General features: G+C 40.2%; 2 protein-coding genes across 2 annotated transcripts; both read right to left on the bottom strand.

Annotated features, from left to right (window-relative positions):
• Window positions 1–6,012: 6,012 nt before the first annotated feature.
• LOC102406457 (olfactory receptor 7A10) lies at window positions 6,013–6,950 on the bottom strand. The gene has a single exon (XM_044948690.2). It carries the CDS (start codon window positions 6,880–6,882, stop codon window positions 6,013–6,015), a length of 870 nt encoding a protein of 289 aa, XP_044804625.1. The 5' UTR covers window positions 6,883–6,950.
• An 8,123-nt stretch (window positions 6,951–15,073) lies between these two features.
• LOC123335256 (olfactory receptor 7A10-like) lies at window positions 15,074–16,060 on the bottom strand. The gene has a single exon (XM_044948689.2). The coding sequence runs from the start codon at window positions 15,938–15,940 to the stop codon at window positions 15,074–15,076; it is 867 nt and encodes a 288-aa protein (XP_044804624.2). The 5' UTR covers window positions 15,941–16,060.
• Between the last annotated feature and the right edge of the window lie 485 nt (window positions 16,061–16,545).

The following is a 16,545-nucleotide window of genomic DNA, read 5'->3' as shown; positions in this document are numbered from 1 at the left end:
ATTCCAGCTTGTGCTTCTTCCAGTCCAGCGTTTCTCATGATGTACTCTGCCTATAAGTTAAATAAACAGGGTGACAATATACAGCCTTGACGTACTCCTTTTCCTATTTGGAACCAGTCTGTTGTTCCATGTCCAGTTCTAACTGTTGCTTCCTGACCTGCATACAGATTTCTCAAAAGGCAGGTCAGGTGGTCTGGTATTCCCATCTCTTGAAGAATTTTCCACAGTTTATTGTGAGCCACACAGTCAAAGGCTTTGGCATAGTCAATAAAGCAGAAATAGATGTTTTTTCTGGAACTCTCTTGCTTATTCCATGATCCAGCGGGTGTTGGCAATTTGGTGTCTGGTTCCTCTGCTTTTTCTAAAGCCAGCTTGAACATCAGGAAGTTCACAGTTCACATATTGCTGAAGCCTGGCTTGGAGAATTTTGAGCATTACTTTACCAGCATGTGAGATGAGTGCAATTGTGCGGTAGTTTGAGCATTCTTTGGCATTGCCTTTCTGTGGGATTGGAATGAAAGCTGACCTTTTCCAGTCATTGTCATATAATTTTAAAGCAGAGAAGTTTCTTTTTTTAATATAAATTTATTTATTTCAATTGGAGGCTAATTACTTTACAATATTGTATTGGTTTTGCCATACATCAACTTGAATCTGCCGTGGGTGTACACGTGTTCCCCATCCTGCACCCCTCTCCCACCTCCCGCCCCATACCATCCCTCTGGGTCATCCCAGTGCACCAGCCCCAAGCATCCTGTATTATGCATCGAACCTGGACTGGCAATTTGTTTCATATATGATATTATACATGTTTCAATGCCATTCTCCCAAATCATCCCACCCTCTCCCTCTCCCACAGAGTTCAAAAGACTGTTCTATACATCTGTGTCTCTTTTGCTGTCTCATATACAGGGTTATCATTACCATCTTTCTAAATTCCATATATATGCATTAGTATACTGTATTGGTGTTTTTCTTTCTGGCTTTCTTCACTCTGTATAATAGGCTCCAGTTTCATCCACCTCATTAGAACTGATTCAAATGTATTCTTTTTAATGGCTAAGTAATACTCCACTGTGTATATGTACCACATAGCTTTCTTATCCATTCATCTGCTGATGGACGTCTAGTTTGCTTCCATATTCTGGCTATTTTAAACAGTGAAAGCAGAGAGGTTTCATTTCAATATTTTCTTTTTGAGTCAGTGCCAAAATGGCAACCCACTCCAGTATTCTTGCCCGGAGAATCCCAGGTACAGAGGAGCCTGGTGGGCTGCCTGTCTATGGGGTCGCACAGAGTTGGACACGACTGAAGTGACTTAGCAGCAGCAGCCCCTTTAGGACATTCCATTTCCATTTCTTGCCAGGAATTCCTTTACTAGTCTCAGGATCTTTTTCAAGCATAATTTATACCATTTTTATTAAAAATATCTTTCATTTAATTGAGGAATATATATTGAGTATCAGATATTTTTCAGGCACTACCCAGGCAAGGAGTATTGGATACTGAGAAAAAAACATCTATACAATCCAGTAACGGAGAAAGAATACAAACAAATAAAATAATGATATAATAGGTCAGATGGTGACAAGTGTGATGAAGAAAACAGAAGCAGGTATAAAAGAAAGAGTGAAGAGCAGCCGGCTTACTTCACTCTGTATAATAGGCTCCAGTTTCATCCACCTCATTAGAACTGATTCAAATGTATTCTTTTTAATGGCTGAATAATACTCCATTGTGTATATGTGAAGAGCAGCCACTATTTTTTATTGGGTGTTCTGGAAGGACTGCAGTCATGATGATGTTTCAAAAGAGACCTTAAGGAAGAGACAGCAGGGGGAAAGAACTCATCTGGGGAAGTGTATGCCTGGCAGAGGGCATGGCCCCTGTAAAAGTCCTGAGGAAGGTGCCTGTTTCAATCAGTCAAGTATAGGAAAGGAAGGCAGTGTCTGGTAGGGGAATGAGAAAGATGGAGGGTGATGAGAGATGATGTCAGAGAATGTTGAGCAACAAGGTGACCTCCCTGATGAAGTAATTTCAAGTCACAGGTGTCCCTCCTCCACACCATGTACCTTTACACCTTATTAATCTGGTTGCAAAGACATCCCATGAATTATTACCATCTGTTGGTTGAGTTCTGGTGTCTGTATTATTAAGGGTCATCTTGAAAATATAAGCCCAGTTACTTCTGCACAGAAAAGAAACAGTCATTGTTTTCCTTGTTTGATTTTTTCTGTGTTTTGTTTTCAAGCAATTTCTTAAATTTCTTTAAGAGGATTATTATATATATTTAGTTAGACAGTTTACAGACCTCTATTTCTTTAGGGCCATTCATAGGGGCTGTATTAGTTTCCTTGCAGTTTGTGCGTGTTCAGTCATGTCTGACTTTTTGCAACCCCATAAACTGTCACGTGCCATGCTCCTCTGCCCATGGAATTTTCCAGGCAGGAATATGGGAGTGGTTCACCATTTCCTACCCAGTGGTCTTTTGGATACAGGCATGAAGCCATGTCTCCTGTGTTTCTTGACTTGGCAGGTAGATTCTTTACCACAGCACCACCTGGGAAGTCCTGTAAGTGGTTTCTTTTTTCCTTGAGTACTTGTGATCCTCACAGCCTTGCATCAGTGTGCATTTAAAGAAGTTGATATCTCTTCCTGTCTTGGCATAGAAAGTCCTTCACCAGATAGCCTGTTATGTTTCTGGATGGGCCAGACGGTTATGTCTTTTGGTCGGCTTCCTTCTGGAGTCCAAAAATGGGAAGGTCTTTGTCTGGGCAGGTGATTGATAAGGCCTGATGCTTGGGGCCCTGGGGATAGGCCTGGATTTTTTGTTTATAGGAGTTGATGAGGTATCAGGGAACACTGGAATGGGCCTGGCAGTTGGGCTGCAAGAGCTGGCCTCATGCTGGGGTAGACTGAAAGCTCTGGTTAACAGGAGTCATGCTGACTTGGTGCTTAGATGAGCTTGGAACCTAGGGTCTCAGCAATCATATGGTATCCTATTCTCAGGACAGGCTTACAGTTTGGGTCAATATAGGATGTCCTCAGGCTTGGGGGCATGGACGTTGTTCTACTGGAGCCCCAGTGTGGGGAAGTCTGCCTGGAGCCTGAGACATCAAGGGGTAGCCTGGTTATGGGTTACAATGAGGTCAGACAAACACTTCAACTTCTTTCTGTCATGGGGAGGGTGTCTGTCTCCATGCTTTGTTGCCCACTTGTGGAAAAGTTGTAATGAGGATAACATAAAAATGTGTTTACTAATTTTTTCTCTTATTAATGTAGTATAATCAATGGCCTAGAATTCTGAGACTTACAAATGTATTATTGTATACAGACAGTTATTCAAACTGATGTTTCTAGTGGTGGAAGAATGCTTGAAATCCCTATATACCTCGTATAGAGAAGGGCGTGGCAACCCACTCCAGCATTCTTGCCTGGAGAATCCCATTGACAGAGGAGATTAGTGGGCTACAGTCCATGGGGTCACAAAGAGTCAGACATGACTGAATGACTAGCACACACACACACACACACCCCTTCATATACTGTATTACTGACATTACTCAGGAAAAATCATTCTCCTCCATCTATCACCTGTACTTTTAAAATATGTGTTGTTTAATGTATATCATTATATTCTAATAGGGCTTCCCAGGTGGCACTAGTGGTAAACAGATCCAGCTGCTAATTCAGAAGCTTCAGGAGATGTGAGTTTGATCCCTAGGTTGGGAAGATACCCTGGAGAAGGACATGGCCACCCACTCCAGTATTCTTGCCAGGATAATCCCATGGACACAGGAGCCTGACAGGGTCACAAAGAGTTGGACACAACTGAGCAGACAGCATGATACTCTAATAAATTAGTTAAAAGGAAAAAATTAAATTTGAGGTATTAATTAAAAATTAATAAGTCAGAGAATATTTAGAGTCAAGTATGGAATATCTGTCTTCTAACTGGGAAAAAAGCAAAGTGTTATATATGGATATAGGAATTGTGGCATTAGGTAAAGGGATTCACATTTATAGAAACTCATTTTTTCTGTAAATGGATAAACTGGATATAGACAAGGAATGAACTGACCATAAATATGTTCAAGACAAAAGAACACGAGTCACACAGTTTCATGGATGAGCCTTAGAAACACAATGAAGAGACTTCCAGCTGAATAAAGACTCATCAAGTGGCAAACAGGGCTCAGGACCACTCCCTATCATACTGTCTCATTCAATAATCAAGTCATTATGATAAGTTATTTTATTTTATGTTGACTTGTTATGCTGCAATAACTGATACAATACCCAAAGGCACAGAACTGAAGGCAATGAAAATAATCTACCTTATCTTATTTTTGACATTTATTCTGATATTTGAAGATAGCATTTCTGATTGTATCATTATTTATGATACAAATCTCTGCTTGCAATTCCTGGGTCTAGAAGAGCCGCTGGAGAAGGGATAGTCTACCCACTCCAGTATTCCTGGGCTTCCCTTGTGGCTCAGCTGGTGAAGAATTTGCCTGCAATGCAGGAGACCTGGATCCAATCCCTGGGTCAGGAAGCTCCCCTGGAGAAGTGAAAGGCTACCTACTCCAGTATTCTGGCCTAGAGAATTCCATGGACTGTATGGTCCATGGGGTTGCAAAGGGTTGGACACGACTGAGAGACTTTCACTTTCACAAGTAACAGTAGTTACAGTATAACTACACTGATATCCTTTCCAGCTACCTAGGAGAACTTGGAAGGACATGCAGGTTGGTGCAGAAACTCGGCTGACCCTGAATCACATGACTAAGAAGATTCATATTGTCTTGGGAATCATTTATGATAATAAAGATTGAAGAAATGTCCCTGTATAGGAGATATATAATAGATGATTGTGGTTATTCACTGTCCCTCTAGTGTTCATAATGAAATTTAGAAAAGGATGAGTTATTTTACTTAGAGCAATAGAAAGAATCATGTTTGTATGCATCACTGGAAGATTTCAAGAAAAAAAAAAAAAACAGCAATTCAATGAAAAACCTTAAAACATACCTTCCAAAACTTCACACCAAAGAATAAACCCCCCTTAAACAAGTGATGTATATCTTACTTCAAAAAGTAAGTGTATATTTTGAAAAATAAATATTATGCAGAGGGATACAAAGTATAAGTTAAAGCTTGCTTCATCATATTCAAGGTCATATGAATCCAATGGTTTATTCAAATAATCGTTTTCATGGAGACATCACTAGGAGACATGTATTTGGTAGACAAAGTTAGGGGCTAGTGTTGGCACTGCACATACAGGGTGTATAAGAAAAAGAATACTCACTCCAGTGTTCTTGCTGGGTATTAATTAATTGAAATTAATTAATGAAAACAAATGATTAGCTAAACACACTATATGTTGCTGCTGCTAAGTCACTACAGTCGTGTCAGACTCTGTGCGACCCCATAGACAGTAGCCCACCAGGCTCCCATGTCCCTGGGATTCTCCAGGCAAGAACACTGGAGCAGTATATGTTGAACCTATATAATTATGAAAAACAAATGTTATTGATACTCAAGCAGTTGTGCTTATATAGTGAAAAATGGTGGTCTCAGATTTTGCTTTCCTATAAACTTATATAAATGACCTTGTTTTCTCAAATGTGTTCTTCTTTACCCCCATAGGTTTAGTACAGCCTATAGTTATGCTTTTGGGAAAACTAATGGAAGATTACATAGGATTATATATGACATTTGAAAAAAAAATACTTAGAAATGCATATTGTCCCACGAGACAAATGAGATTCTTCAAATATTTAATATTTGAGATTGGGAATAAATGTGGAATAATTGGAAGACAAAAAAGGGAGAAAATGTTCAATATCAGAGAGAGAATAAAGCATAATAATGGTAGTTAAAGTTTTTTAGATAAATGGAAGCCAAAGAAAAAAAATTCCGGAAATAAATAGAAAGAGCAAGTTCTAGTTTCAAAATGTGATTTAAATAATCACAATTTATGGCTTTGAGTTGTGAGCCCTGCAATTAACAGCAGTTCTTCAACATCAAGTCAATTATCTCTTTTATAGTTTCCTTTGTAAATAATATTTTCAGAGCTCCTTTTATGTCATTATTCCTGAGACTGTAGATGAAAGGGTTCAGCATGGGTGTGACCACAGTGTACATCACCGAGGTGATTACGCTTGACTGTGAGCCGTGGGTATCAGCATAAGCAACGTACACTCCTAGGACTGAAGAGTAAAATAAGGAGACAACTGAGAGGTGAGATGCACAGGTGGAAAATGCTTTATACTTCCCCTGAGCTGATGAGATTCCACATATAGAGGAGACTATCTGAGAGTAAGAGTAAAGAATACACGTGAGGGAACCACCACCCATCAGCACTCCTGCAAAATACATCACCATGTCACAGATGGAGGTGTCAGAACAGGCAAGTAGGACAACCTGACTGGTTTCACAGAAAAAGTGAGGGATTTCATTGTTTGTACAGAAGGACAGCTGCATCACCATTAAGCTCTGTAGCAAGGAATACAGGAAACTCATAATAAAAGATGACAGAACCAGGAGACCGCAGAGCCGGGGTTTCATGATGACCATGTAGTGCAGAGAGTGACAGATGGCCACATACCGGTCATAGGCCATCACAGTCAGGAGGAAGGCATCCAGTCCCCCAAACAGTAAGAAAAAATACATCTGGATGATGCAGCCTTCATAGGTTATGACTTTGCTGTGAGTCTGGATGTTCCACAGCATCTTTGGGATGGTGGTGGAGGTGAAGCAGATGTCTGCAAAGGACAAGTTGGAGAGGAAGAAGTACATGGGGGTGTGCAGGTGGGGGCCTGAGCTGACAGCCAGGATGACGAGCAGGTTTCCAAACACAGTGATCAGGTACATGGAGAGGAAAAGCCCGAATATGAGAAGCTGCAATTCTGGTTCCTTTGATAATCCCAGAAGAAGAAATCCTGAAACCTGTGTGTTATTACTGGTTCCATAAGGTAGATGTAATGACTAGAAAAGAAAAAAATAATATGACTAATTTTCATACAAATGGGCATTACTAGCTAGGTGAAATATTACAATTATATATATATATATATAGCTTGCATATATTAAAGTTTTAAATTAAGCCATACACACACACACACATCAATGAGGAAGCCACTACCTAGCAGCACTTGTATATATGGCTTAACTGCAAACTTACATGCATGCTAAATTTCTTCAGTCATGTCTGACTCTTTGTGACCCTATGGATGGTAGAACACCAGGCTCCTCTGTCTATGGGATTCTCCAGGCAAGAATACCGGAGTGGGTTGCCCTCCAGGGGATCTTCCTAACCCAGGGATAGAATATGCATCTCTTATGTCTCCTGCATTGGCAGACTGGTTCTTTAGAACTATATATATATATATATATATATATATATATATATATAGAGAGAGAGAGAGAGAGAGAGAGAGAGAGAGATCTATATCTAGATTTATGTAGAGACAGAGAGACAGTAACTCACTCCAGTATTCTTGCCTGAAAAATCCCATGGACAGAAGAGTCTGGTGGGCTGCAGTCCAAAGGGTTTCAGAAGAATCAGACACAATTGAGCAACTAAGCATACACACACACACACACACACACACACACACACACACATAGAGTTTGAATCTCATCCCCTTAAAGGATTCTTTGTGGCTTCCCTGTATATGAATTCTTGTCTCAGCTTTGTCCTACAAAAGTTCTACAATCTAATCATGAATGAGGAAAAAATATTAGCAAATATATTTCATGCCAGGTGGTGGCAGCTGCTATGAAGTGTTCACCCAGATGGTTACGAATTTTGCCTGCAATGCAGGAGACCTGGGTTCAATCCCTGGCTTGGGAAGATCCCGTGGAGAAGGGAATAGCTACCCACTCCAGTATTCTTGCCTGGAGAAGCCCATGGACAGAGAAGCCTGGCAGGCTACAGTCCATTGGGTAGCGAAGAATTGGACATGATGGAGTGACTAACATTTTTACTTTCATAAGAGAGAGGGCTGTTATTTTTTATTGGGAATTTAGGAATCCTGTAAACAAAATGATATTTAAAAAGATACTTCAGTGAGGACACAGCTGGTGACAAGAGGTTATCAGGGTGGCATGTGTGTCCTTAAGGGAAAAGAACCTGTGAAAAAAATCTGAGGGTCTTTTTTTCCCCAGATGTACAAGTTTCAAACTTAAGCCATTGTTTGGGGGAATGTAAGGAGGAGGTTCCCTTGGACTGCAAGGAGATCCAACCAGTCCATTCTAAAGGAGATCAGCCCTGGGTGTTCTTTGGATGGAATAATGCTGAAGCCGAAACTCCAGTACTTTGGCCACCTCATACGAAGAGTTGACTCATTGAAAAAGACTCTGATGCTGAGATTGATTGGGAGAAGGAGGAGAAGGGGATGACAGAGGATGAGATGGCTGGATGGCATCACCAACTCAATGGACGTGAGTTTGAGTGAACTCCTGGAGTTGGTGATGATGGATAGGGAGGCCTGGCGTGCTGCAATTCATGGGGTCTCAAAGAGTCAGACATGACTGAGCAACTGAACTGAAGAAGGAGGTGATGAAGGGTTGTATTAGAGAATGCTGAAGAATAAAGTGGCTTCCCTGCTATTGTTAAAACTTCAAGACACGGGGAGTCTCTTGCCTATGTGTTCTTTGCACTCTGTGTATCCCCTGGATACACAGATTAACTAATAAAGCAGAAAAAATATGTAAATGATAAAAGAGATATCACTACGATATCAAGTCACTTTATCAATTCAACATCCCATTATAAAAACAAGCAATGGGAATAAATCCACAATTTAGAAAAGGAAATGCATAATATACAATAGTGGGAGATTTTTAAGGTGAAATGGTAAAAGAAACTTCTAAACTATATTAATAACAAATTTTGAAATTAAAAACTTGGCACTGCATCTTGGATCTACCACATATTAGCTGTTTGAATTTCGAGAGGCAACTGAACCATTCAAGAAGTTTAAATCTTTTCCCAAATAGTGGGAATAGGGGTATTTATCCTCCTGAAAGTGTTAGTCACTCAGTCGTGTCTGACTCTGTAGCCCCATGGACTGTAGCTTGCCAGGCTCCTCTGTTCATGGAATTCTCCAGGCAAGAATATGGAATGGGTTGTCATTCCCTTCTCCAGGGGATCTTCCCAACCCAGGGACCTAAACCAGTTCTCTCACATCGCAGGCAGATTCTTTCCCATATGAGCCACAAGGGAAGCCCCTAATCTCCTAAGGAGGTGGTTGACAATCTATGTAAAAAGATTAGCATGAACACTGGGCTTGGGTCCCTGTGTTATATAGCAGCTCCCCATTACCTCTCTTGACGGTTTATATAGATCAATGGTAGCAAACTCTGGGCTCTGGGTTTGCTCTCAGGTGACCTCAGGTACACATGCATGGATTTGATCTTCTTGGACCCTTTCCTGCAGTACCTCCTGGACTTGCCAACTCACCTGGTTGGGAAATCTGAGAGGAAGATCACTGCGAGAAGGTCCAAACTCCTCCTGGATGGTTAATAGTGGAAACTGAAGCTCTGGCCCCACAGAAGACAGTGGAAAAGAGGCTTGCATGAGTCTCCCAGCCAAACATAGGACTCTAACAGCAATAACCACGTTCCATCCACTGCAAGGTTGTACAGACTGAGGGATGCAGCAGAGGAGATATTTACAGCTACCCCTGTCTACTAATCAGCATGTTTCCCTCTTTCGACTCCAACCTCTAGGCCCATGATTTCCCTGTGGGACACTGGTCTGAACAGGGAAGGGAATGTCCTGGAGATTCTGTGTTCCCAAGAGACCAGGTTAGAGTCAAGAGAATCAACTGCTAATTATCGTTGTTCTTCCTCATGCACTTTGCGGACTTCTTCAGTCTAACCTTTGAAAAATGCCTCATCCCAAACCTGATTTTCTCCAAGTTTAGGAATAGATCACATCCCTTCCTGGAGTAGATCCCTTGACTCTTCAAATACTGACTTGTAGTAGAGACACAACCCCTGATGTCTAGAAAAAGTTGCTCTTCTCCTCTTCAGCAAGGACAAGGAGGAGAACTGTGTTCCTTTGATATAAACCTTGAGCACTGTACAGCTTGGCTTGGTGCCACATTGTCCAAAATCACTAGGAATTTCTTAATTATATCACAAGTTGAGTTCTGATTTAATCCCTCATATTGAAATGTTTGTTCATTGTAATGAATATATTTATATTCTTTTCCTATGATAGTCTGAATGCAAAATAGGAAAATAAATAGATTCTTCTCTCTAGCTTCCAGAGGAAATCAAGCCCTGCGAACATGTTGATTTTAGTCCAGAGAAACCCATATCAGGCTTCCAAACTCCAGAATTGTCAGAGCAGAAGTTATTTATTTAAATCACTGGTGTGGTAATTTTATCTTAACATTAGAAATTGAATACAGATATTTTTTCCCAGTAAAATTTTGTTCAGGAAATGGAGATTATACTTCTCAGTTCATTTATTGAGCTTCCCCTGGGGAAAGATATTTTGTGTTATAATCCCATCTTAAGTGGGAAGAGTAAATTTAAATTCAATTTGGGGATATTCAGTCTCTTTATCTGATAGAGATTTTTCTCATGGCATAAATGTAAACTTGCTTCAGATTGTGATGTCCATGAGGCATTAATTTAGGAAAAGTAATTATTTAATTTGTTGTCTACCTTTTACAGTATATTTTGTGCCTAATTTTCTACATTATTTGATTTTATATTCAGACAAGCATTCATTATTTTTACATGTTTCCTCTCCATCTTTCTCACACATTTCCTCCCGACATAAAACATTAGACTGTGTACAAATCAGTGTGCATATATTTATTTGAAATAAAAATTTATATAAATGAATACATATACACATGACTGCCTTCTTTGAAGGTTTTGTTTGTACCCATCAAAATATATCCACACATTTAATTTGTTTCTTACAACATTTGTCTGAAGTTATGTTTACTATCTCATATTTTATTCAGAAACAAGGACAGTAAGACCCAGGAGATTAAATTTTCAACAGTTTCCAAAAAATGGAAATTTTTATCATTTTCCTAAAAATGATATTAGAGTTATTGTGAACTTTCCTGAACTATACATAAACAGAACTGTGCAGTGTGTCCTGTTATTTCTGTAAGACTTCTATATTTTGTTAAAAAGTGCATTTTAACTATGTGCAGATTATAGGATGTAAATAATGCCAGTAAGTTTATCATTGTTGTTGTTCAGTCACTAAGTCTTGTCCTACTCTCTGTGACCTCGTGGACTATAGCATGCCAGGCTCATCTGTCCTCCACTATCTCATGGGGTTTCTCAAACTCATGTCCATTGAGTCAATGATGCCATCCAACCATCTTATCTTCTGTTGCCCCTTCACCTCCTGCCTTTAATCTTTCCCATCATAAGTATCTTTTCCACTTTTCTAATGAGTCAGCTCTTTGCATCAGGTGGCCAAAGTATTGGAGCTTCAGCTTAAGCACCAGTCCATCCAATGAATTATTTAGGGTTAATTTCCTTTAGGATTTGGTTTGATCTCCTTGCAGTTCAACGAACTCTCAAGAGTTTTCTCCAGCATCACAGTTCAAAAGCATCAATTCTTTGGTGCTCAGCTTTCTTTATGGACCAACTCTCACATCTGCACATGACTAAATAAGTCTGCTGCTGCTGCTAAGTCACTTCAGTCATGTCCGACTCTGTGCAACCCCATAGACAGTAGCCCACGAGGCTCCCTCGTCCCTGGGATTCTCCAGGCAAGAACACTGGAGTGGGTTGCCGTTTCCTTCTCCAATGCATGAAAGTGAAAAGTGAAAGTGAAGTCGCTCAGTTGTGTCCAACTCTCAGCGACCCTATGGACTGCAGCCCACCAGGCTCCTCCGTCCATGGGATTTTCCAGGCAAGAGTACTGGAGTGGGGTGCCATTGCCTTCAGGAAATAAAATACAGCTGGGCATGGATCAAAGAGGAACCTGAACCCCAGGTACCTGATTCACACTGAGCAGTGGTAGTGGATGTCTCCTCTGCCTGTGAAAAAGAAAAATGTAAATATAGGGACTCTCAGATCAAATCAGTCGCTCAGTCGTGTCTGACTCTTTGCAACCCCATGAATCGCAGCATGCCAGGCCTCCCTGTCCATCACCAACTCCCGGAGTTCACCCAGACTCACGTCCATCGAGTCAGTGATGCCATCCAGCCATCTCATCCTCTGTCGTCCCCTTCTCCTCCTGCCCCCAATCCCTCCCAGCATCAGAGTCTTTTCCAATGAGTCAACTCTTCGCATGAGGTGGCCAAAGTACTGGAGTTTCAGATTTAGCATCATTCCTTCCAAAGAACACCCAGGGCTGTTCTCCTTCATAATGGACTGGTTGGATCTCCTTGCAGTCCAAGGGACTCTCAAGCGTCTTCTCCAACAGCACAGTTCAAAAGCATCAATTCTTCGGTGCTCAGCCTTCTTCACAGTCCAGCTCTCACATCCATACATGACCACAGGAAAAACCATAGCCTTGACTAGACGAACCTTTGTTGGCAAAGTAATGGCTCTGCTTTTGAATATGCTATCTAGATTGGTCATAACTTTCCTTCCAAGGAGTAAGCGCCTTTTAATTTCATGGCTGCAGTCACCATCTGTAGTAATTTTGGAGCCCAGAAAAATAAAGTCTGACACTGTTTCCACTGTTTCCCCATCTATTTCCCATGAAGTGGTGGGACCGGATGCCATGATCTTCGTTTTCTGAATGTTGAGCTCTAAGCCAACTTGTTCACTCTCCACTTTCACTTTCATCAAGAGGCTTTTGAGTTCCTCTTCACTTTCTGCCATAAGGGTGATGTCATCTGTATATCTGAGGTTATTGATATTTCTCCTGGCAATCTTGATTCCAGCTTGTGTTTCTTCCAGCCCAGCATTTCTCATGATGTACTCTGCATATAAGTTAAATAAACAGGGTGACAATATACAGTCTTGACGAACTCCTTCTCCTAATTGGAACCAGTAGTAGTAAATTAAGGCAATTCATACTTGATGAGCTTTTTTTCCCAATAAAATAGAAGGTAAAATAGGTGAATAGCAGAAACTGATAATATATTTGCTCAAGAGAGAAGAGCACCATGATCACATCTTACATCATTAATGAGATGCAGAAGCACAGGGTAGAGACCCAGATAGACTTAGGAGGAGAACAGCAGAGCTCATGACATCATTTCACCATAGAATCTGATCACTGGCTTTTTGGATATCTGGCACAACATTAGCTAACTTATATCTAATCAAAGTGAACAGAAGTGAGGGCAATGATAATAATCTGCTGCTGCTTACTTTTGGCTTGTTATCATATATGAAGACAACATTCATGGCTTCTTTTCAGACAGCTGTATTAAAAAGATTATTTTATTGGGATTCCTTTTCAGGTAACCAAGAACGATTGAAAGGATATACATTTTTGTGTAGGAAAACTGATGACCCTGATTTATATGCTTAGACAGGAATTCAAGCTCTTGCTTGAGGCATTCTTTGACCAGAAAGATGAAGAGATTTCTGACCGTAGAGGGGATATATAATAAAAGATACTGATAATGATTAATCATGATACCTTTAGTGGTTATGGCAACACTTTAAATCAGGGAGTTATTTCATTTAGAGCAAGGCAAGGAGGAGCCATATTATCGGCAATATCAATAGAAGGAACATGACAGGCTTCAGTCCTTGGGGTCAAAAAAAAGAGTCAAAGCAAAAGAGACACAGAAGTATAGAACAGTCTTTTGGACTCTGTGGAAGAGGGAGAGGGTGGAATTATTTGGGAGAATGGCATTGAAACATGTATAATATCATATATGAAATGAATCGTCAGTCCAGGTTTGATGCATGATACAGGATGCTTGGGGCTGGTGCACTGGGATGACCCAGCGGGATGGTGCAGGGAGGGAAGTGGGAGGAGGGTTCAGGTTGGGGAACACATGTACACCCGTCGCTCAAGTTGATGTGTGGCAAAACAAATACAGTATTGCAAAGTAAAAAAAAAAAAAAAGAATCTGTACAATGTGATGATGGTTAAAATGTAAAGAATGGATACAAAAGACATGAAGAATTAAAAGACTTTGGGTTAAAGATGTAAAAAAAAAAAAGAGTCAAACACAACTTAGTGACTAAGCAACAACAGTTCAAGGTAATATCAATTCACCTTTTTATTTTAATTTCTGTTTCTGTGCAGAAATCACTAACAGACATGTATTTGATAATCAATTTTAATCAAGAGCTAGTGTTGGAGCTGTGTACACAAAGGTGAGTTAGAGAAGAGGATTACCCTAGTCAGGAGAATAAAAACAAATAGCCTGCTATAAGACACTGTATGTTAATTTATATTATTATGAAATGCAACTAAATTAGTAATATACTATGATTGGTGGACATATAGTGAAAAACTGTGGTCTTAGATTTTCCTGTCATATAAACTTATCAACTGACTCTTTGGTAAGGACCCTGATACTGGGAAAGATTGAAGGCAGGAGGAGAAGGGGACAACAGAGGACGAGATGGTTGTATGGCATCACCAACTCGATGGACATGTTTGAGCAAGCTCTGGGAGTTGGTGATAGACAGGGAAGCCTGGCATGCTGCAGTCCATGAGGTCACAAAGAGTCGGACACAAGGGAGCAACCGAACTGAACTGTTAAACCTATCAATTGTATTTGTTTCCAAGTGTGTTTTTTCATAGAGTTTGTACAACCTAGTACTCTTAGGAAACCTAAGGAAATATTGCATGGGATTACATTTTTCATTTGAGAAAAAATATTAAGAATCGCATATAGTCCTATGAGATAAATGGGAATGTCCAAATATTTCTTTTTCAAGATGGCAAATAAATTAGGAATAATAGGAAGACAACAAAGGGGAAAACTCTCAGTATCACAGAGAGAAGAAAGCTTAATAAAGTGAGTTAACTTATATAGATAAACATAAGCCAAAGGAATAAAAATTCCAGAAATAAATAGAAAGAGCAACTTCTACCTTCAAAATGAAATTTAAAAAATTCACCATTTATGGCTCTGAGTTTTAAGCCCTGCAATCAGTGGCAGTTCTTCAGCCCCAGGACACTTAACTCTTTATTAGTTTCCTTCCCAAATATTTTCAGAGCTTTTTTAATGTCTTTATTCCTGAGACTGTACATGAAGGGATTCAGCATGGGTGTGACCACACTGTACATCACCGAGGCGATCAGACTTGAGTGTGAGCTGTGAGTATCAGCAGAGGTAAGGTACACTCCCAGGACTGAACAAGAAAATAAGGAGACAACTGAGAGATGAGATGCACAGGTGGAAAATGCTTTATACTTCCCCTGAGCTGATGAGATTCCGTTTATGCAGGCAATTATCTTAGAGTAAGAGTAAAGAATAGCACCAAGGGAACCACCACCCAGCACCATTGATACAAAATATACCACCATGTCACAGATGAAGGTGTCAGAACAGGCAAGTTTGATCATCAAGTTGGCTTCACAGAAAAAGTGGGGGATTTCCTGCTTTGTACAGAAGGACAACTGCACCACCATTAAGCTTTGCATCAGGGCATATAGGAAACTCATAATAAAAGATGACAGAACCAGGAGACCACAGAGCCGGGGTTTCATGATGACCATGTAGTGCAGAGGGTGACAGATGGCCGTATACCGATCATAGGCCATCATGGTCAGGAGGAAGACATCCAATCCCCCAAACAGTAAGAAAAAATACATCTGGATGATGCAGCCTTCATAGGTTATGACTTTGCTGTGAGTCTGGATATTCCACAGCATCTTTGGGATGATGGTGGAGGTGAAACAAATGTCTGCAAAGGACAGGTTGGAGAGGAAGAAGTACATGGGAGTATGGAGGTGGAAGTCTGAGCTGACAGCCAGGATGATGAGCAGGTTTCCAAACACAGTGATCAGGTACATGAAGAGGAAAAGTCCAAATATGAGAGGCTGCCATTCTGGTTCATTTGATAATCCCAGAAGTAGAAATTCTGAAATCTGTGTATTATTACTAGGTCCATAAGATTGATGTGACAACTAGCAAAGAAAAAAAAAAAAATATATATATATATATGACTAATTTTCATACAAATGGGCATTACTAAAATAGGTGAAATTTTACAATTAATATTTTGAGGTTAAGCTACATATGTGTGTGTGTGTGTGTGTGTGTGTACATGCATACTAATTGGCTCAGCTGTGTTCCACTCTTTGCAACTCCCATGGACTGGAGCCCACCAGGCTCCTCTGTCCATGGAGCTTTTCAGGCAAGAACACTGGAGTGAGTTACTTATATATATATATATATATATATATATATATATATATTTTATGGAATTCATCCTGTTACATGGGTCTCTATGACTTCTTTGTCTATGAGTTTTTGTCCTGGACTTTGCCTTTCAAAAATCCCTATAGTCCTATTACAGAGAAAGACTGTAAGCAAATATATACCACGCTGGGTGGTGTTAGGTGTTATGAATAAAGGAAAGATGCAGGTATAAAAGTGAGTGGATGGAACTTATTTT

The sequence above is a fragment of the Bubalus bubalis genome, chromosome 9, assembly GCF_019923935.1.
Source record: "Bubalus bubalis isolate 160015118507 breed Murrah chromosome 9, NDDB_SH_1, whole genome shotgun sequence".
Classification (NCBI taxonomy): Eukaryota; Metazoa; Chordata; class Mammalia; order Artiodactyla; family Bovidae; genus Bubalus; species Bubalus bubalis.
The sequence above is the reverse complement of the archived record's forward strand: the minus strand, read 5'-3'. Positions and strand labels throughout refer to the sequence as shown.

What these genes read in the sequence shown, in the direction of transcription:
- LOC102406457 (XM_044948690.2), bottom strand. Translation starts at nt 6,882, where the DNA reads ATGTACCTGATCACTGTGTTTGGAAACCTGCTCGTCATCCTGGCTGTC.
- LOC123335256 (XM_044948689.2), bottom strand. Translation starts at nt 15,940, where the DNA reads ATGTACCTGATCACTGTGTTTGGAAACCTGCTCATCATCCTGGCTGTC.